Source organism: Oncorhynchus tshawytscha, linkage group LG20, assembly GCF_018296145.1.
Source record: "Oncorhynchus tshawytscha isolate Ot180627B linkage group LG20, Otsh_v2.0, whole genome shotgun sequence".
Classification (NCBI taxonomy): Eukaryota; Metazoa; Chordata; class Actinopteri; order Salmoniformes; family Salmonidae; genus Oncorhynchus; species Oncorhynchus tshawytscha.
This window is the reverse complement of record NC_056448.1, coordinates 5,038,946-5,057,932: the sequence shown is the minus strand read 5'-3', so window position 1 is coordinate 5,057,932 and position 18,987 is coordinate 5,038,946. Positions and strand designations below refer to the sequence as shown.

Sequence of the window (18,987 nt, the reverse complement as noted above, 5' to 3'; positions counted from 1 at the left end):
AAACTATGGCCCTCAAAACATAACACAACAGAGGAACGAAACCCTACACAGCTCAAAAGCTTTTCATTTCCTGCCTTTTATTTGACTTCCTGCTTGTGAACTACCTTGATATTTGGGGGTAATTTACAGTGTGCTATACAAACAACGCTACAGAAACAGGAGATAGGCTCCTGCCCTATGGGCCATTCTGGCTCGGACATGGCTTTCAAACTAAATTAACTATTTATTATTGCTGTGATTAATATGAATTGCCCAACAACAACACCTCCCCCAGTCTTTACCTTGGAGCAGTCCAGTGTGCTGAGTGGTTTGTCTCCTCCACTACAGATCTCCCACAGGGTTGTGCCGAAGGCCCACTTATCCGTGGCCAGAGTAAGGTGTCTAGGCACCTCTATACACTCTGGAGGCACCCAGGGGATACGCTCCACCAAGACTAGAGGTTATAAAGAAGAAGGAGGAGGATGAGTTTCCCTGTGACAATGGACTATACAGTAGTCAGCTTCACCCTACCGTTCTTCAGGTGAGGGTTGAGAGGCAGCGAGGAGTGGGTTGAGAATAAATCGGACAGAGAAGAACTGCATAAGTTCAGGGATATTTTTGTTTCTTTCGTTTTTATCATTGCCACTGCAATAGCCACAGAAATAGCCGACATTACTTAAAGAAAAGCGCTTTGAAAAATGTCTGGAGTTTCTACATTTGCATGCTTTCTGCATGGTTATACCCCTTTTTTGATTTATTTCCTAGTATCTCCTCTTGGTGGAGGAGAGAGGGGTGGCGAAGAGAGGAGTGTCCTCTAACAACGCAGTATTTATTACCTAGTATCTCCTCTTGGTGGAGGAGAGAGGGGTGGCGAAGAGAGGAGTGTCTTCTAACAACACAGTATTTATTTCCTAGTATCTCCTCTTGGTGGAGGAGAGAGGGGTGGCGAAGAGAGGAGTGTCCTCTAACAACGCAGTATTTATTACCTAGTATCTCCTCTTGGTGGAGGAGAGAGGGGTGGCGAAGAGAGGAGTGTCCTCTAACAACACAGTATTTATTTCCTAGTATCTCCTCTTGGTGGAGGAGAGAGGGGTGGCGAAGAGAGGAGTGTCCTCTAACAACGCAGTATTTATTTCCTAGTATCTCCTCTTGGTGGAGGAGAGAGGGGTGGCGAAGAGAGGAGTGTCCTCTAACAACACAGTATTTGTTTCCTAGTATCTCCTCTTGGTGGAGGAGAGAGGGGTGGCGAAGAGAGGAGTGTCCTCTAACAACACAGTATTTGTTTCCTAGTATCTCCTCTTGGTGGAGGAGAGAGGGGTGGCGAAGAGAGGAGTGTCCTCTAACAACACAGTATTTATTTCCTAGTATCTCCTCTTGGTGGAGGAGAGAGGGGTGGCGAGGAGTGTCCTCTAACAACGCAGTATTTATTACCTAGTATCTCCTCTTGGTGGAGGAGAGAGGGGTGGCGAAGAGAGGAGTGTCCCCTAACAACACAGTATTTGTTTCCTAGTATCTCCTCTTGGTGGAGGAGAGAGGGGTGGCGAAGAGAGGAGTGTCCTCTAACAACACAGTATTTATTTCCTAGTATCTCCTCTTGGTGGAGGAGAGAGGGGTGGCGAAGAGAGGAGTGTCCTCTAACAACGCAGTATTTATTTCCTAGTATCTCCTCTTGGTGGAGGAGAGAGGGGTGGCGAAGAGAGGAGTGTCCTCTAACAACACAGTATTTGTTTCCTAGTATCTCCTCTTGGTGGAGGAGAGAGGGGTGGCGAAGAGAGGAGAGTCCTCTAACAACACAGTATTTATTTCCTAGTATCTCCTCTTGGTGGAGGAGAGAGGGGTGGCGAAGAGAGGAGTGTCCTCTAACAACGCAGTATTTATTTCCTAGTATCTCCTCTTGGTGGAGGAGAGAGGGGTGGCGAGGAGAGGAGAGTCCTCTAACAACACAGTATTTATTTCCTAGTATCTCCTCTTGGTGGAGGAGAGAGGGGTGGCGAAGAGAGGAGAGTCCTCTAACAACACAGTATTTATTTCCTAGTATCTCCTCTTGGTGGAGGAGAGAGGGGTGGCGAAGAGAGGAGTGTCCTCTAACAACGCAGTATTTATTTCCTAGTATCTCCTCTTGGTGGAGGAGAGAGGGGTGGCGAAGAGAGGAGTGTCCTCTAACAACACAGTATTTGTTTCCTAGTATCTCCTCTTGGTGGAGGAGAGAGGGGTGGCGAAGAGAGGAGTGTCCTCTAACAACACAGTATTTATTTCCTAGTATCTCCTCTTGGTGGAGGAGAGAGGGGTGGCGAAGAGAGGAGTGTCCTCTAACAACACAGTATTTATTTCCTAGTATCTCCTCTTGGTGGAGGAGAGAGGGGTGGCGAAGAGAGGAGTGTCCTCTAACAACACAGTATTTATTTCCTAGTATCTCCTCTTGGTGGAGGAGAGAGGGGTGGCGAAGAGAGGAGTGTCCTCTAACAACACAGTATTTATTTCCTAGTATCTCCTCTTGGTGGAGGAGAGAGGGGTGGCGAAGAGAGGAGTGTCCTCTAACACAGTATTTATTTCCTAGTATCTCCTCTTGGTGGAGGAGAGAGGGGTGGCGAAGAGAGGAGTGTCCTCTAACACAGTATTTATTTCCTAGTATCTCCTCTTGGTGGAGGAGAGAGGGGTGGCGAAGAGAGGAGTGTCCTCTAACAACACAGTATTTATTTCCTAGTATCTCCTCTTGGTGGAGGAGAGAGGGGTGGCGAAGAGAGGAGTGTCCTCTAACAACGCAGTATTTATTTCCTAGTATCTCCTCTTGGTGGAGGAGAGAGGGGTGGCGAAGAGAGGAGTGTCCTCTAACAACGCAGTATTTATTACCTAGTATCTCCTCTTGGTGGAGGAGAGAGGGGTGGCGAAGAGAGGAGTGTCCTCTAACAACACAGTATTTATTTCCTAGTATCTCCTCTTGGTGGAGGAGAGAGGGGTGGCGAAGAGAGGAGTGTCCTCTAACACAGTATTTGTTTCCTAGTATCTCCTCTTGGTGGAGGAGAGAGGGGTGGCGAAGAGAGGAGTGTCCTCTAACACAGTATTTATTTCCTAGTATCTCCTCTTGGTGGAGGAGAGAGGGGTGGCGAAGAGAGGAGTGTCCTCTAACAACGCAGTATTTATTTCCTAGTATCTCCTCTTGGTGGAGGAGAGAGGGGTGGCGAAGAGAGGAGTGTCCTCTAACAACACAGTATTTATTTCCTAGTATCTCCTCTTGGTGGAGGAGAGAGGGGTGGCGAGGAGTGTCCTCTAACAACGCAGTATTTATTACCTAGTATCTCCTCTTGGTGGAGGAGAGAGGGGTGGTGAAGAGAGGAGTGTCCCCTAACAACACAGTATTTGTTTCCTAGTATCTCCTCTTGGTGGAGGAGAGAGGGGTGGCGAAGAGAGGAGTGTCCTCTAACAACACAGTATTTATTTCCTAGTATCTCCTCTTGGTGGAGGAGAGAGGGGTGGCGAAGAGAGGAGTGTCCTCTAACAACGCAGTATTTATTTCCTAGTATCTCCTCTTGGTGGAGGAGAGAGGGGTGGCGAAGAGAGGAGTGTCCTCTAACAACACAGTATTTGTTTCCTAGTATCTCCTCTTGGTGGAGGAGAGAGGGGTGGCGAAGAGAGGAGAGTCCTCTAACAACACAGTATTTATTTCCTAGTATCTCCTCTTGGTGGAGGAGAGAGGGGTGGCGAAGAGAGGAGTGTCCTCTAACAACGCAGTATTTATTTCCTAGTATCTCCTCTTGGTGGAGGAGAGAGGGGTGGCGAGGAGAGGAGAGTCCTCTAACAACACAGTATTTATTTCCTAGTATCTCCTCTTGGTGGAGGAGAGAGGGGTGGCGAAGAGAGGAGTCCTCTAACAACACAGTATTTATTTCCTAGTATCTCCTCTTGGTGGAGGAGAGAGGGGTGGCGAAGAGAGGAGTGTCCTCTAACAACGCAGTATTTATTTCCTAGTATCTCCTCTTGGTGGAGGAGAGAGGGGTGGCGAAGAGAGGAGTGTCCTCTAACAACACAGTATTTGTTTCCTAGTATCTCCTCTTGGTGGAGGAGAGAGGGGTGGCGAAGAGAGGAGTGTCCTCTAACAACACAGTATTTATTTCCTAGTATCTCCTCTTGGTGGAGGAGAGAGGGGTGGCGAAGAGAGGAGTGTCCTCTAACAACACAGTATTTATTTCCTAGTATCTCCTCTTGGTGGAGGAGAGAGGGGTGGCGAAGAGAGGAGTGTCCTCTAACAACACAGTATTTATTTCCTAGTATCTCCTCTTGGTGGAGGAGAGAGGGGTGGCGAAGAGAGGAGTGTCCTCTAACAACACAGTATTTATTTCCTAGTATCTCCTCTTGGTGGAGGAGAGAGGGGTGGCGAAGAGAGGAGTGTCCTCTAACACAGTATTTATTTCCTAGTATCTCCTCTTGGTGGAGGAGAGAGGGGTGGCGAAGAGAGGAGTGTCCTCTAACACAGTATTTATTTCCTAGTATCTCCTCTTGGTGGAGGAGAGAGGGTGGCGAAGAGAGGAGTGTCCTCTAACAACACAGTATTTATTTCCTAGTATCTCCTCTTGGTGGAGGAGAGAGGGGTGGCGAAGAGAGGAGTGTCCTCTAACAACGCAGTATTTATTTCCTAGTATCTCCTCTTGGTGGAGGAGAGAGGGGTGGCGAAGAGAGGAGTGTCCTCTAACAACGCAGTATTTATTACCTAGTATCTCCTCTTGGTGGAGGAGAGAGGGGTGGCGAAGAGAGGAGTGTCCTCTAACAACACAGTATTTATTTCCTAGTATCTCCTCTTGGTGGAGGAGAGAGGGGTGGCGAAGAGAGGAGTGTCCTAACACAGTATTTGTTTCCTAGTATCTCCTCTTGGTGGAGGAGAGAGGGGTGGCGAAGAGAGGAGTGTCCTCTAACACAGTATTTATTTCCTAGTATCTCCTCTTGGTGGAGGAGAGAGGGGTGGCGAAGAGAGGAGTGTCCTCTAACAACGCAGTATTTATTTCCTAGTATCTCCTCTTGGTGGAGGAGAGAGGGGTGGCGAAGAGAGGAGTGTCCTCTAACACAGTATTTATTTCCTAGTATCTCCTCTTGGTGGAGGAGAGAGGGGTGGCGAAGAGAGGAGTGTCCTCTAACAACACAGTATTTATTACCTAGTATCTCCTCTTGGTGGAGGAGAGAGGGGTGGCGAAGAGAGGAGTGTCCTCTAACAACACAGTATTTATTACCTAGTATCTCCTCTTGGTGGAGGAGAGAGGGGTGGCGAAGAGAGGAGTGTCCTCTAACAACACAGTATTTATTACCTAGTATCTCCTCTTGGTGGAGGAGAGAGGGGGTGGCGAAGAGAGGAGTGTCCTCTAACAACGCAGTATTTATTACCTAGTATCTCCTCTTGGTGGAGGAGAGAGGGGTGGCGAAGAGAGGAGTGTCCTCTAACACAGTATTTATTACCTAGTATCTCCTCTTGGTGGAGGAGAGAGGGGTGGCGAAGAGAGGAGAGTCCTCTAACAACACAGTATTTATTTCCTAGTATCTCCTCTTGGTGGAGGAGAGAGGGGTGGCGAAGAGAGGAGTGTCCTCTAACAACACAGTATTTATTTCCTAGTATCTCCTCTTGGTGGAGGAGAGAGGGGTGGCGAAGAGAGGAGTGTCCTCTAACACAGTATTTATTACCTAGTATCTCCTCTTGGTGGAGGAGAGAGGGGTGGCGAAGAGAGGAGTGTCCTCTAACAACGCAGTATTTATTTCCTAGTATCTCCTCTTGGTGGAGGAGAGAGGGGTGGCGAAGAGAGGAGTGTCCTCTAACACAGTATTTATTACCTAGTATCTCCTCTTGGTGGAGGAGAGAGGGGTGGCGAAGAGAGGAGTGTCCTCTAACAACACAGTATTTGTTTCCTAGTATCTCCTCTTGGTGGAGGAGAGAGGGGTGGCGAAGAGAGGAGTGTCCTCTAACAACGCAGTATTTATTTCCTAGTATCTCCTCTTGGTGGAGGAGAGAGGGGTGGCGAAGAGAGGAGTGTCCTCTAACACAGTATTTATTTCCTAGTATCTCCTCTTGGTGGAGGAGAGAGGGGTGGCGAAGAGAGGAGTGTCCTCTAACAACACAGTATTTGTTTCCTAGTATCTCCTCTTGGTGGAGGAGAGAGGGGTGGCGAAGAGAGGAGTGTCCTCTAACAACGCAGTATTTATTACCTAGTATCTCCTCTTGGTGGAGGAGAGAGGGGTGGCGAAGAGAGGAGTGTCCTCTAACAACACAGTATTTGTTTCCTAGTATCTCCTCTTGGTGGAGGAGAGAGGGGTGGCGAAGAGAGGAGTGTCCTCTAACAACGCAGTATTTATTTCCTAGTATCTCCTCTTGGTGGAGGAGAGAGGGGTGGCGAAGAGAGGAGTGTCCTCTAACACAGTATTTATTTCTAGTATCTCCTCTTGGTGGAGGAGAGAGGGGTGGCGAAGAGAGGAGTGTCCTCTAACAACGCAGTATTTATTACCTAGTATCTCCTCTTGGTGGAGGAGAGAGGGGTGGCGAAGAGAGGAGTGTCCTCTAACACAGTATTTATTACCTAGTATCTCCTCTTGGTGGAGGAGAGAGGGTGTGTCCTCTAACACAGTATTTATTACCTAGTATCTCCTCTTGGTGGAGGAGAGAGGGGTGGCGAAGAGAGGAGTGTCCTCTAACACAGTATTTATTACCTAGTATCTCCTCTTGGTGGAGGAGAGAGGGGTGGCGAAGAGAGGAGTGTCCTCTAACACAGTATTTATTACCTAGTATCTCCTCTTGGTGGAGGAGAGAGGGGTGGCGAAGAGAGGAGTGTCCTCTAACACAGTATTTATTTCCTAGTATCTCCTCTTGGTGGAGGAGAGAGGGGTGGCGAAGAGAGGAGTGTCCTCTAACAACGCAGTATTTATTACCTAGTATCTCCTCTTGGTGGAGGAGAGAGGGGTGGCGAAGAGAGGAGTGTCCTCTAACACAGTATTTATTACCTAGTATCTCCTCTTGGTGGAGGAGAGAGGGGTGGCGAAGAGAGGAGTGTCCTCTAACAACACAGTATTTGTTTCCTAGTATCTCCTCTTGGTGGAGGAGAGAGGGGTGGCGAAGAGAGGAGTGTCCTCTAACAACACAGTATTTATTACCTAGTATCTCCTCTTGGTGGAGGAGAGAGGGGTGGCGAAGAGAGGAGTGTCCTCTAACAACGCAGTATTTATTACCTAGTATCTCCTCTTGGTGGAGGAGAGAGGGGTGGCGAAGAGAGGAGTGTCCTCTAACACAGTATTTATTACCTAGTATCTCCTCTTGGTGGAGGAGAGAGGGGTGGCGAAGAGAGGAGTGTCCTCTAACACAGTATTTATTTCCTAGTATCTCCTCTTGGTGGAGGAGAGAGGGGTGGCGAAGAGAGGAGTGTCCTCTAACAACACAGTATTTATTACCTAGTATCTCCTCTTGGTGGAGGAGAGAGGGGTGGCGAAGAGAGGAGTGTCCTCTAACAACGCAGTATTTATTTCCTAGTATCTCCTCTTGGTGGAGGAGAGAGGGGTGGCGAAGAGAGGAGTGTCCTCTAACAACACAGTATTTATTTCCTAGTATCTCCTCTTGGTGGAGGAGAGAGGGGTGGCGAAGAGAGGAGTGTCCTCTAACACAGTATTTATTTCCTAGTATCTCCTCTTGGTGGAGGAGAGAGGGGTGGCGAAGAGAGGAGTGTCCTCTAACAACACAGTATTTATTTCCTAGTATCTCCTCTTGGTGGAGGAGAGAGGGGTGGCGAAGAGAGGAGTGTCCTCTAACAACACAGTATTTATTTCCTAGTATCTCCTCTTGGTGGAGGAGAGAGGGGTGGCGAAGAGAGGAGTGTCCTCTAACAACACAGTATTTATTTCCTAGTATCTCCTCTTGGTGGAGGAGAGAGGGGTGGCGAAGAGAGGAGTGTCCTCTAACAACACAGTATTTATTTCCTAGTATCTCCTCTTGGTGGAGGAGAGAGGGGTGGCGAAGAGAGGAGTGTCCTCTAACAACACAGTATTTGTTTCCTAGTATCTCCTCTTGGTGGAGGAGAGAGGGGTGGCGAAGAGAGGAGTGTCCTCTAACAACACAGTATTTATTACCTAGTATCTCCTCTTGGTGGAGGAGAGAGGGGTGGCGAAGAGAGGAGTGTCCTCTAACACAGTATTTATTACCTAGTATCTCCTCTTGGTGGAGGAGAGAGGGGTGGCGAAGAGAGGAGTGTCCTCTAACACAGTATTTATTACCTAGTATCTCCTCTTGGTGGAGGAGAGAGGGGTGGCGAAGAGAGGAGTGTCCTCTAACAACACAGTATTTGTTTCCTAGTATCTCCTCTTGGTGGAGGAGAGAGGGGTGGCGAAGAGAGGAGTGTCCTCTAACAACACAGTATTTATTACCTAGTATCTCCTCTTGGTGGAGGAGAGAGGGGTGGCGAAGAGAGGAGTGTCCTCTAACACAGTATTTATTACCTAGTATCTCCTCTTGGTGGAGGAGAGAGGGGTGGCGAAGAGAGGAGTGTCCTCTAACAACACAGTACTTGTTTCCTAGTATCTCCTCTTGGTGGAGGAGAGAGGGGTGGCGAAGAGAGGAGTGTCCTCTAACAACACAGTATTTATTTCCTAGTATCTCCTCTTGGTGGAGGAGAGAGGGGTGGCGAAGAGAGGAGTGTCCTCTAACAACGCAGTATTTATTACCTAGTATCTCCTCTTGGTGGAGGAGAGAGGGGTGGCGAAGAGAGGAGTGTCCTCTAACACAGTATTTATTACCTAGTATCTCCTCTTGGTGGAGGAGAGAGGGGTGGCGAAGAGAGGAGTGTCCTCTAACACAGTATTTATTTCCTAGTATCTCCTCTTGGTGGAGGAGAGAGGGGTGGCGAAGAGAGGAGTGTCCTCTAACAACACAGTATTTATTACCTAGTATCTCCTCTTGGTGGAGGAGAGAGGGGTGGCGAAGAGAGGAGTGTCCTCTAACAACGCAGTATTTATTTCCTAGTATCTCCTCTTGGTGGAGGAGAGAGGGGTGGCGAAGAGAGGAGTGTCCTCTAACAACACAGTATTTATTTCCTAGTATCTCCTCTTGGTGGAGGAGAGAGGGGTGGCGAAGAGAGGAGTGTCCTCTAACACAGTATTTATTTCCTAGTATCTCCTCTTGGTGGAGGAGAGAGGGGTGGCGAAGAGAGGAGTGTCCTCTAACAACACAGTATTTATTTCCTAGTATCTCCTCTTGGTGGAGGAGAGAGGGGTGGCGAAGAGAGGAGTGTCCTCTAACAACACAGTATTTATTTCCTAGTATCTCCTCTTGGTGGAGGAGAGAGGGGTGGCGAAGAGAGGAGTGTCCTCTAACAACACAGTATTTATTTCCTAGTATCTCCTCTTGGTGGAGGAGAGAGGGGTGGCGAAGAGAGGAGTGTCCTCTAACAACACAGTATTTATTTCCTAGTATCTCCTCTTGGTGGAGGAGAGAGGGGTGGCGAAGAGAGGAGTGTCCTCTAACAACACAGTATTTGTTTCCTAGTATCTCCTCTTGGTGGAGGAGAGAGGGGTGGCGAAGAGAGGAGTGTCCTCTAACAACACAGTATTTATTACCTAGTATCTCCTCTTGGTGGAGGAGAGAGGGGTGGCGAAGAGAGGAGTGTCCTCTAACACAGTATTTATTACCTAGTATCTCCTCTTGGTGGAGGAGAGAGGGGTGGCGAAGAGAGGAGTGTCCTCTAACAACACAGTATTTGTTTCCTAGTATCTCCTCTTGGTGGAGGAGAGAGGGGTGGCGAAGAGAGGAGTGTCCTCTAACACAGTATTTATTACCTAGTATCTCCTCTTGGTGGAGGAGAGAGGGGTGGCGAAGAGAGGAGTGTCCTCTAACAACACAGTATTTGTTTCCTAGTATCTCCTCTTGGTGGAGGAGAGAGGGGTGGCGAAGAGAGGAGTGTCCTCTAACAACACAGTATTTGTTTCCTAGTATCTCCTCTTGGTGGAGGAGAGAGGGGTGGCGAGAGAGGAGTGTCCTCTAACAACACAGTATTTATTTCCTAGTATCTCCTCTTGGTGGAGGAGAGAGGGGTGGCGAAGAGAGGAGTGTCCTCTAACAACACAGTATTTGTTTCCTAGTATCTCCTCTTGGTGGAGGAGAGAGGGGTGGCGAAGAGAGGAGTGTCCTCTAACAACACAGTATTTATTACCTAGTATCTCCTCTTGGTGGAGGAGAGAGGGGTGGCGAAGAGAGGAGTGTCCTCTAACACAGTATTTATTACCTAGTATCTCCTCTTGGTGGAGGAGAGAGGGGTGGCGAAGAGAGGAGTGTCCTCTAACACAGTATTTATTACCTAGTATCTCCTCTTGGTGGAGGAGAGAGGGGTGGCGAAGAGAGGAGTGTCCTCTAACAACACAGTATTTGTTTCCTAGTATCTCCTCTTGGTGGAGGAGAGAGGGGTGGCGAAGAGAGGAGTGTCCTCTAACAACACAGTATTTATTACCTAGTATCTCCTCTTGGTGGAGGAGAGAGGGGTGGCGAAGAGAGGAGTGTCCTCTAACACAGTATTTATTACCTAGTATCTCCTCTTGGTGGAGGAGAGAGGGGTGGCGAAGAGAGGAGTGTCCTCTAACAACACAGTACTTGTTTCCTAGTATCTCCTCTTGGTGGAGGAGAGAGGGGTGGCGAAGAGAGGAGTGTCCTCTAACACAGTATTTATTTCCTAGTATCTCCTCTTGGTGGAGGAGAGAGGGGTGGCGAAGAGAGGAGTGTCCTCTAACAACACAGTATTTATTTCCTAGTATCTCCTCTTGGTGGAGGAGAGAGGGGTGGCGAAGAGAGGAGTGTCCTCTAACACAGTATTTGTTTCCTAGTATCTCCTCTTGGTGGAGGAGAGAGGGGTGGCGAAGAGAGGAGTGTCCTCTAACAACACAGTATTTATTACCTAGTATCTCCTCTTGGTGGAGGAGAGAGGGGTGGCGAAGAGAGGAGTGTCCTCTAACAACACAGTATTTATTACCTAGTATCTCCTCTTGGTGGAGGAGAGAGGGGTGGCGAAGAGAGGAGTGTCCTCTAACAACACAGTATTTATTACCTAGTATCTCCTCTTGGTGGAGGAGAGAGGGGTGGCGAAGAGAGGAGTGTCCTCTAACAACACAGTATTTATTACCTAGTATCTCCTCTTGGTGGAGGAGAGAGGGGTGGCGAAGAGAGGAGTGTCCTCTAACACAGTATTTATTACCTAGTATCTCCTCTTGGTGGAGGAGAGAGGGGTGGCGAAGAGAGGAGTGTCCTCTAACAACACAGTATTTATTACCTAGTATCTCCTCTTGGTGGAGGAGAGAGGGGTGGCGAAGAGAGGAGTGTCCTCTAACAACACAGTATTTATTTCCTAGTATCTCCTCTTGGTGGAGGAGAGAGGGGTGGCGAAGAGAGGAGTGTCCTCTAACACAGTATTTGTTTCAATCTCCTCTTGGTGGAGGAGAGAGGGGTGGCGAAGAGAGGAGTGTCCTCTAACACAGTATTTGTTTCCTAGTATCTCCTCTTGGTGGAGGAGAGAGGGGTGGCGAAGAGAGGAGTGTCCTCTAACACAGTATTTATTTCAGTATCTCCTCTTGGTGGCGAAGAGAGGAGTGTTTATTTGTTACCTAGTATCTCCTCTTGGTGGAGGAGAGAGGGGTGGCGAAGAGAGGAGTGTCCTCTAACACAGTATTTATTACCTAGTATCTCCTCTTGGTGGAGGAGAGAGGGGTGGCGAAGAGAGGAGTGTCCTCTAACAACACAGTATTTATTTCCTAGTATCTCCTCTTGGTGGAGGAGAGAGGGGTGGCGAAGAGAGGAGTGTCCTCTAACACAGTATTTATTACCTAGTATCTCCTCTTGGTGGAGGAGAGAGGGGTGGCGAAGAGAGGAGTGTCCTCTAACAACACAGTATTTATTACCTAGTATCTCCTCTTGGTGGAGGAGAGAGGGGTGGCGAAGAGAGGAGTGTCCTCTAACAACACAGTATTTATTTCCTAGTATCTCCTCTTGGTGGAGGAGAGAGGGGTGGTGAAGAGAGGAGTGTCCTCTAACAACACAGTATTTATTTCCTAGTATCTCCTCTTGGTGGAGGAGAGAGGGGTGGCGAAGAGAGGAGTGTCCTCTAACAACACAGTATTTATTTCCTAGTATCTCCTCTTGGTGGAGGAGAGAGGGGTGGCGAAGAGAGGAGTGTCCTCTAACAACACAGTATTTATTTCCTAGTATCTCCTCTTGGTGGAGGAGAGAGGGGTGGTGAAGAGAGGAGTGTCCTCTAACAACACAGTATTTATTTCCTAGTATCTCCTCTTGGTGGAGGAGAGAGGGGTGGCGAAGAGAGGAGTGTCCTCTAACAACACAGTATTTATTTCCTAGTATCTCCTCTTGGTGGAGGAGAGAGGGGTGGTGAAGAGAGGAGTGTCCTCTAACAACACAGTATTTATTTCCTAGTATCTCCTCTTGGTGGAGGAGAGAGGGGTGGCGAGAGAGGAGTGTCCTCTAACAACACAGTATTTATTTCCTAGTATCTCCTCTTGGTGGAGGAGAGAGGGGTGGTGAAGAGAGGAGTGTCCTCTAACAACACAGTATTTATTTCCTAGTATCTCCTCTTGGTGGAGGAGAGAGGGGTGGCAAGAGAGGAGTGTCCTCTAACAACGTATTTATTTCCTAGTATCTCCTCTTGGTGGAGGAGAGAGGGGTGGTGAAGAGAGGAGTGTCCTCTAACAACACAGTATTTATTTCCTAGTATCTCCTCTTGGTGGAGGAGAGAGGGTGGCGAAGAGAGGAGAGTCCTCTAACACAGTATTTATTACCTAGTATCTCCTCTTGGTGGAGGAGAGAGGGGTGGCGAAGAGAGGAGAGTCCTCTAACACAGTATTTATTACCTAGTATCTCCTCTTGGTGGAGGAGAGAGGGGTGGCGAAGAGAGGAGAGTCCTCTAACAACACAGTATTTATTTCCTAGTATCTCCTCTTGGTGGAGGAGAGAGAGGTGGTGAAGAGAGGAGTGTCCTCTAACACAGTATTTATTTCCTAGTATCTCCTCTTGGTGGAGGAGAGAGGGGTGGCGAAGAGAGGAGTGTCCTCTAACACAGTATTTATTTCCTAGTATCTCCTCTTGGTGGAGGAGAGAGGGGTGGCGAAGAGAGGAGTGTCCTCTAACACAGTATTTATTTCCTTTTAAATATTTTATATGTGGTGAATACCTTGCATCAACACCGCCTGAGGAAGACTTGTTGGGTTCTAAATGCCCTGTAAATGCACTGTAAAGAACATGCATAAGTTCAGTAAAGTATCATTTCTTAGTAATAACTGATACAAGAGCTGGTGCCCACCATCTTTGGGCAGGACAGTGATGCTGATTCCAGGGTCACTCAGTTTGATGAAGGGAGGGTTCCCAGTCTTCTTGTCCTCCTCTCGGATCAACAGGACGTTCTTGGCACACACGTTTCCATGGATCAGGTTCTTATCCTCCTGTTACACACAGAATATGACAGACTGCAAATAAAAGTAATACCATTACGCTGCCACACACACACAGACACACACAGACACACACAGACACACACAGACACACACAGACACACACAGACACACACAGACACACACAGACACACACAGACACACACAGACACACACAGACACACACAGACACACACACACCTGTATTTTATATGTTTTATTGGACAGAGAGGAAAGTGGGAAAGATAGGAGCGTGCATCACATACAGCAGACCAGGGTTTCCTAAACTCGGTCCTCAGGATCTTAAGGGGTGCACGTTTCGATTTTTGCCCTAGCACTACACAGCTGATTGAAATGGTCAACTAATCATCAAGCTTCACAGTGGACTGTGGGTCAGATTCGAACCCATGTCAACTCTGGTATGGGTGTTGTAGGCAGCGGCACTGACTGCTAGACCACCCAGGTCACATAGCGGACACTTTGAGCCGAAGCGATTTACAGTGATTGCATACATTTTGTGTGTGTGTGTGAACCCTGGAGGTTCTTCTAGGAGATGATGATTAGGGTCTTACTAGGTCATTGTTTGCACCTATGTGGTGTATGTGGCAATGAAACTTCTTGTGTTACTGTATAACTGATTGGATTGGTCATACCAGGTAATGCATAGCCCAGGCTAGCTGCTTGGCCACCTCTAGCTTCCAGGTGATGTTCACAGAGCTCTTATTCTTCTTCAGGTATGTATCCAGGGAGCCAAGCTTCACATACTCCTGCACCATCATGTCTGAAAAGCAACGGATTATAATTCAACAATCATAGCTGTACTACCGCAGCACAATACAGTGATGCCAAATTGTACAAAAAGGGGACTTCCAACTACCATAGAACACCATGTTGCCGCGACGAGGGCAAGCCATTTCCAAGCTTCTAATGGTTAATAAGGACTGTTGGACTGTAAAAGCATCCAATCTCCATCTACCCACAGGGATGCTGGCCCATGTTGACTCCAATGCTTCCCACAGTTGTGTCAAGTTGGTTGGATGGTGGACCATTAACACACGCGGGAAACTGTTGATCGTGGAAAAACCCAGCAGCGTTGAAGTTCTTGACTCAAACCGGTGCGCCTGGTACCTACTACCATACAAAGGCCCATTCACCCTCTGAATGGCACACGTACACAATCCACGTCTCAAATGTCTCAAGGCTTAAAACGCCTACCTCCCCTTCATCTATACTGATTGAAGTGGAGTTAACAAGTGACCTCAATAAAGGATATCGATTTCACCTGGTCGGTCGATGTCATGGAAAGAGCACGTTTTCTTAATGTTTTGCACAGTCGTGGCCAAAAGTTTTGAGAATGACAAATATTAATTTCCACAAAGTTTGCTGCTTCAGTGTCTTTAGATATTTTTGTCAGATGTTACTATGGAACACTGAAGTATAATTACAAGCATTTCATAAGTGTCAAAGGCTTTTATTGACAATTACATGAAGTTGATGCAAAGAGTCAATATTTGCAGTGTTGACCCTTCTTTTTCAAGACCTCTGCAATCCGCCCTGGTATGCAGTCAATTAACTTCTGGGCCGCATCCTGACTTATGGCAGCCCATTCTTGCATAATCAATGCTTGGAGTTTGTCAGAACTTGTGGGTTTTTGTTTGTCCACCCGCCTCTTGAGGATTGACCACAAGTTCTCAGTGGGATTAAGGTCTGGGGAGTTTCCTGTTTTGTTCCCCGACCCACTTAGTTATCACTTTTGCCTTATGACAAGGTGCCCCATCATGCTGGAAAAGACATTGTTCGTCACCAAACTGTTCCTGGATGGTTGGGAGAAGTTGCTCTCGGAGGATGTGTTGGTACCATTCTTTATTGATGGCTGTGTTCTTAGGCAAAGTTGTGAGTGAGCCCACTCCCTTGCCTGAGAAGCAACCCCACACATGAATGGTCTCAGGATGCTTTACTGTTGGCATGACACAGGACTAATGGTAAGCGCTCACCTTGTCTTCTCCGGACAAGCTTTTTTCCGGATGTCCCAAACAATCGGAAAGGGGATTCATCAGAGAAAATGACTTCACCCCAGTCCTCAGCAGTCCAATCCCTGTACCTTTTGCAGAATATCAGTCTGTCCCTGATGTTTTTCCTGGAGAGAAGTGGCTTCTTTGCTGCCCTTCTTGACACCAGGCCATCCTCCAAAAGTCTTCGCCTCGCTGTGCGTGCAGATGCACTCACACCTGCCTGCTGCCATTCCTGAGCAAGCTCTGTACTGGTGGTGCCCCGATCCCACAGCTGAATCAACTTTAGGAGACGGTCCTGGTGCTTGCTGGACTTTCTTGGGCGCCCTGAAGCCTTCTTCACAACAATTGAACGGCTCTCCTTGAAGTTCTTGATGATCCGATAAATGGTTGATTTAGGTGCAATCTTACTGGCAGCAATATCCTTGCCTGTGAAGCCCTTTTTGTGCAAAGCAATGATGACAGCACGTGTTTCCTTGCAGGTAACCATGGTTGACAGAGGAAGAACAATGATTCCAAGCACCACCCTCCTTTTGAAGATTACAGTCTGTTATTCAAACTCAATCAGCATGACAGAGTGATCTCCAGCCTTGTCCTCGTCAACTCACACACCTGTGTTTTAACGAGAGGGTCACTGACATGATGTCAGCTGGTCCTTTTGTGGCAGGGCTTAAATGCAGTGGAAATGTTTTGGGGGGGATTCAGTTCATTTGCATGGCAAAGAGGGACTTTGCAATTAATTGCAATTCATCTGATCACTCTTCAGAACATTCTGGAGTATATGCAAATTGCCATCATACAAACTGAGCAGCAGACTTTGTGAAAATGTATATTTGTGTCATTCTCAAAACTTTTGGCCACGACTGTACACTCAGTTTATAGTGCCCTACAGACACTTATTGTACACCTTGCATATGTGGAAGGGTTTCTTATGCCACAGAATATGGAAAAGGCCATCCTTTCTATCCTTAGGTTTTAAGTATTAATGTCACATGCCCAAGTACAGTGAAATGCCTTTCTTTCAAGCACTAAACCCAAAAATGCAGTAATCAATAACAATGTAATACTAAAAATAACACAAGGTAGGTGTTCCTAATGGTTTGTACACACCGTGTACAGAGCAAGGCCTGCTTTATATGCTGTTCCAGCACTTGATGTATTAGCTGCCTGCTCCAGTCATTACATCATAGGATTAACCCAGGGCATCAGTCTATTCAGTAGTCACAGGTCACAGCTACTGTAAGCCTTTTAGTCCAGGCAGACAGTGTGGTGACCAATGCTGGCCCTGATGCTAACCCACAGAGAACACAGACCATGTGGCCAGGGTCATGTTCATTAGGCACCAAATGGAAGAAAACTGGAAAAAAAGGGAGGGACTACCTGGACTTGTCCAATAAAAAACACCTTTTCGTGTTCTGTTACGTGCCTCAGCAGGACTCCATTAGAAAAACACCCTTATCCCATCATAATAGACACCTTCACTGATCCTCAGACAGACGACACCGACTGCAGAGACAGACAAAGGTCAACAGTGTTGTAGAGAGGGCAGGGAAGTAGGGAGAGTTCAGGGGCTATGGTTGGGAGGGAGAGGTAGGCTATCAGAGGAAAAGGCGAGAGGAACAGAATAACTGAATTGTGGGATGTCACTTACTTTCCTCCCCGCAGACACACACGCCATAGTTGAGGAGCATGTGCTTATGGGACAGCTGGCTCATCATACTGGCGGCTTCAAAGAACGACTGGTGAGAGACACAATTGAAAATGCAAACATAGTAAATGAACAAATTCCATTTGCAAAACGACATTTTCCGGTCCCTTTCAACAGTGGTAGGAAAAGTACCCACTTTACTCATACTTGAGTAAAGGTAAAGATACCTTAATAGAAAAGGACTCAAGTAAAAGTCAGCCAGTAAAATACTACTTGAGTAAAAGTCTAAAAGTATTTGGTTTGAAATATATTCAAAGTAAATGGAATTGCTCAAATATACTTAAGTACCAAAAGAAAAAGTAAAAATAATTTCAAATTACTTAAATTAAGCAAACCAGACTGCACAATTTCTTTTTTTCTTTAGGCAGGGCCACACTCAGACATAATTTGCTAAATGAAGCATGTGTGTGTGTTAGTGAGTCCACCAGATCAGAGGCAGTAGGGATGACCTGGGATGTTCTCTTGATAAGTGTGTAAATTGGACAATTTTCCTGTCCAAGTGTAACGAGTACTTTTGCGTGTCAGGGAAAATGAACTGAGGAAAAAGTCCTTTATTTACTTTAGGAATGTAATGGAAGTAAAAGTAGGCAAAAATATAAATAGTAAAGTACAGATACCAAAAAACGACTTACAGTTAAAGTTTACATACACCTTAGCCAAATACATTTAAACTCAGTTTTTCACAATTCCTGACATTTAGTCCTAGTAAAAATTCCCTGTCTTAGGTCAGTTAGGATCACCACTTTATTTTAAGAATGTGAAATGTCAGAATAATGGTAGAGAGAATGATTTATTTCAGCTTTTATGTCTTTCATCACAGTTCTGCTCACACATTCTCTATGGGATTGAGGTCAGGGCTTTGTGACACCTTGACTGTTGTCGTTAAGCCATTTTGCCACAACTCTGGATGTATACTTGTGGTCATTGTCCATTTGGAAGACTCATTTGCGACCAAGCTTTAACTTCCTGACTGATGTCTTGAGATGTTGCTTCAATATATCCACCTAATTTTCCTACCTCGTGATGCCATCTATTTTGTGAAGTGCAGCATTCCCTCCTGCAGCAAAGCGCCCCCACAACATGATGCTGCCACCCCCGTGCTTCACGGTTGGGATGGTGTTCTTCGGCTTGCAAGCCTCCCCCTTTTTCCTCCAAACATAACGATGGTCATTATGGCCAAACAGTTCTATTTTTGTTTCATCAGAACATTTCTCTAAAAAGTACTATCTTTGTCCCCATGTGCAGTTGCAAACCGTAGTCTGGCTGTTTTATGACAGTTTTGGAGCAGTGGCTTCTTCCTTGCTGAGCAGCCTTTCAGGTTATGTCGTTATAGGACTCGTTTTACCATGGATATAGATACTTTTGTAGCCATTTCCTCCAGCATCTTCACAAGGTCCTCTGCTGTTGTTCTGGGATTGATTTGCACTTTTCGCTCCAAAGGATGTTCATCTCCAGGAGACCGAATGCGTCTCCTTCCTGAGCGGTATGACAGCTGCGTGGTCCTGTGGTGTTTATACTTGTGTACAATTGTTTGTACAGATGAACGTGGAACCTTCCTTCATTTGGAAATTGCTCCCAAGGATGAACCAGACTCGTGGAGGTCTACAATTGTTTTTCTGAGGTCTTGGCTGAGTTCTTTTGATTTTCCCATGAGGCCTTGAAATACATCCAAAGGTACACCTCCAATTGACTCAAATTATGTCAATTAGCCTATCAGAAGCTTCTAAAGCCATGACATGATTTTCTGGAATTTTCCAAGCTGTTTAAAGGCACAGTCAACTTAGTGTATGTAAACTTCTGGCCCACTAGAATTGTGACAGTGAATTATAAGTTAAATAATCTGTCTGTAAACAATTG

General features: G+C 46.8%; 1 protein-coding gene across 2 annotated transcripts in view; it reads right to left on the bottom strand.

Moving 5' to 3' along the window:
- The window catches only part of LOC112219669 (tyrosine-protein kinase JAK2-like), a 93,320-nt gene that overhangs the window by 9,857 nt on the left and 64,476 nt on the right, over positions 1-18,987 (bottom strand). For both annotated transcript variants that reach the window (XM_042302091.1, XM_024381132.2), the window contains exons 13-16: positions 17,074-17,161; positions 14,067-14,194; positions 13,287-13,425; positions 282-433 (exon numbers count right to left, since the gene is read on the bottom strand). In XM_042302091.1, coding sequence (XP_042158025.1) covers positions 282-433; positions 13,287-13,425; positions 14,067-14,194; positions 17,074-17,161 — 507 coding nt within the window. The remainder of the gene's footprint in view (positions 1-281; positions 434-13,286; positions 13,426-14,066; positions 14,195-17,073; positions 17,162-18,987) is intronic.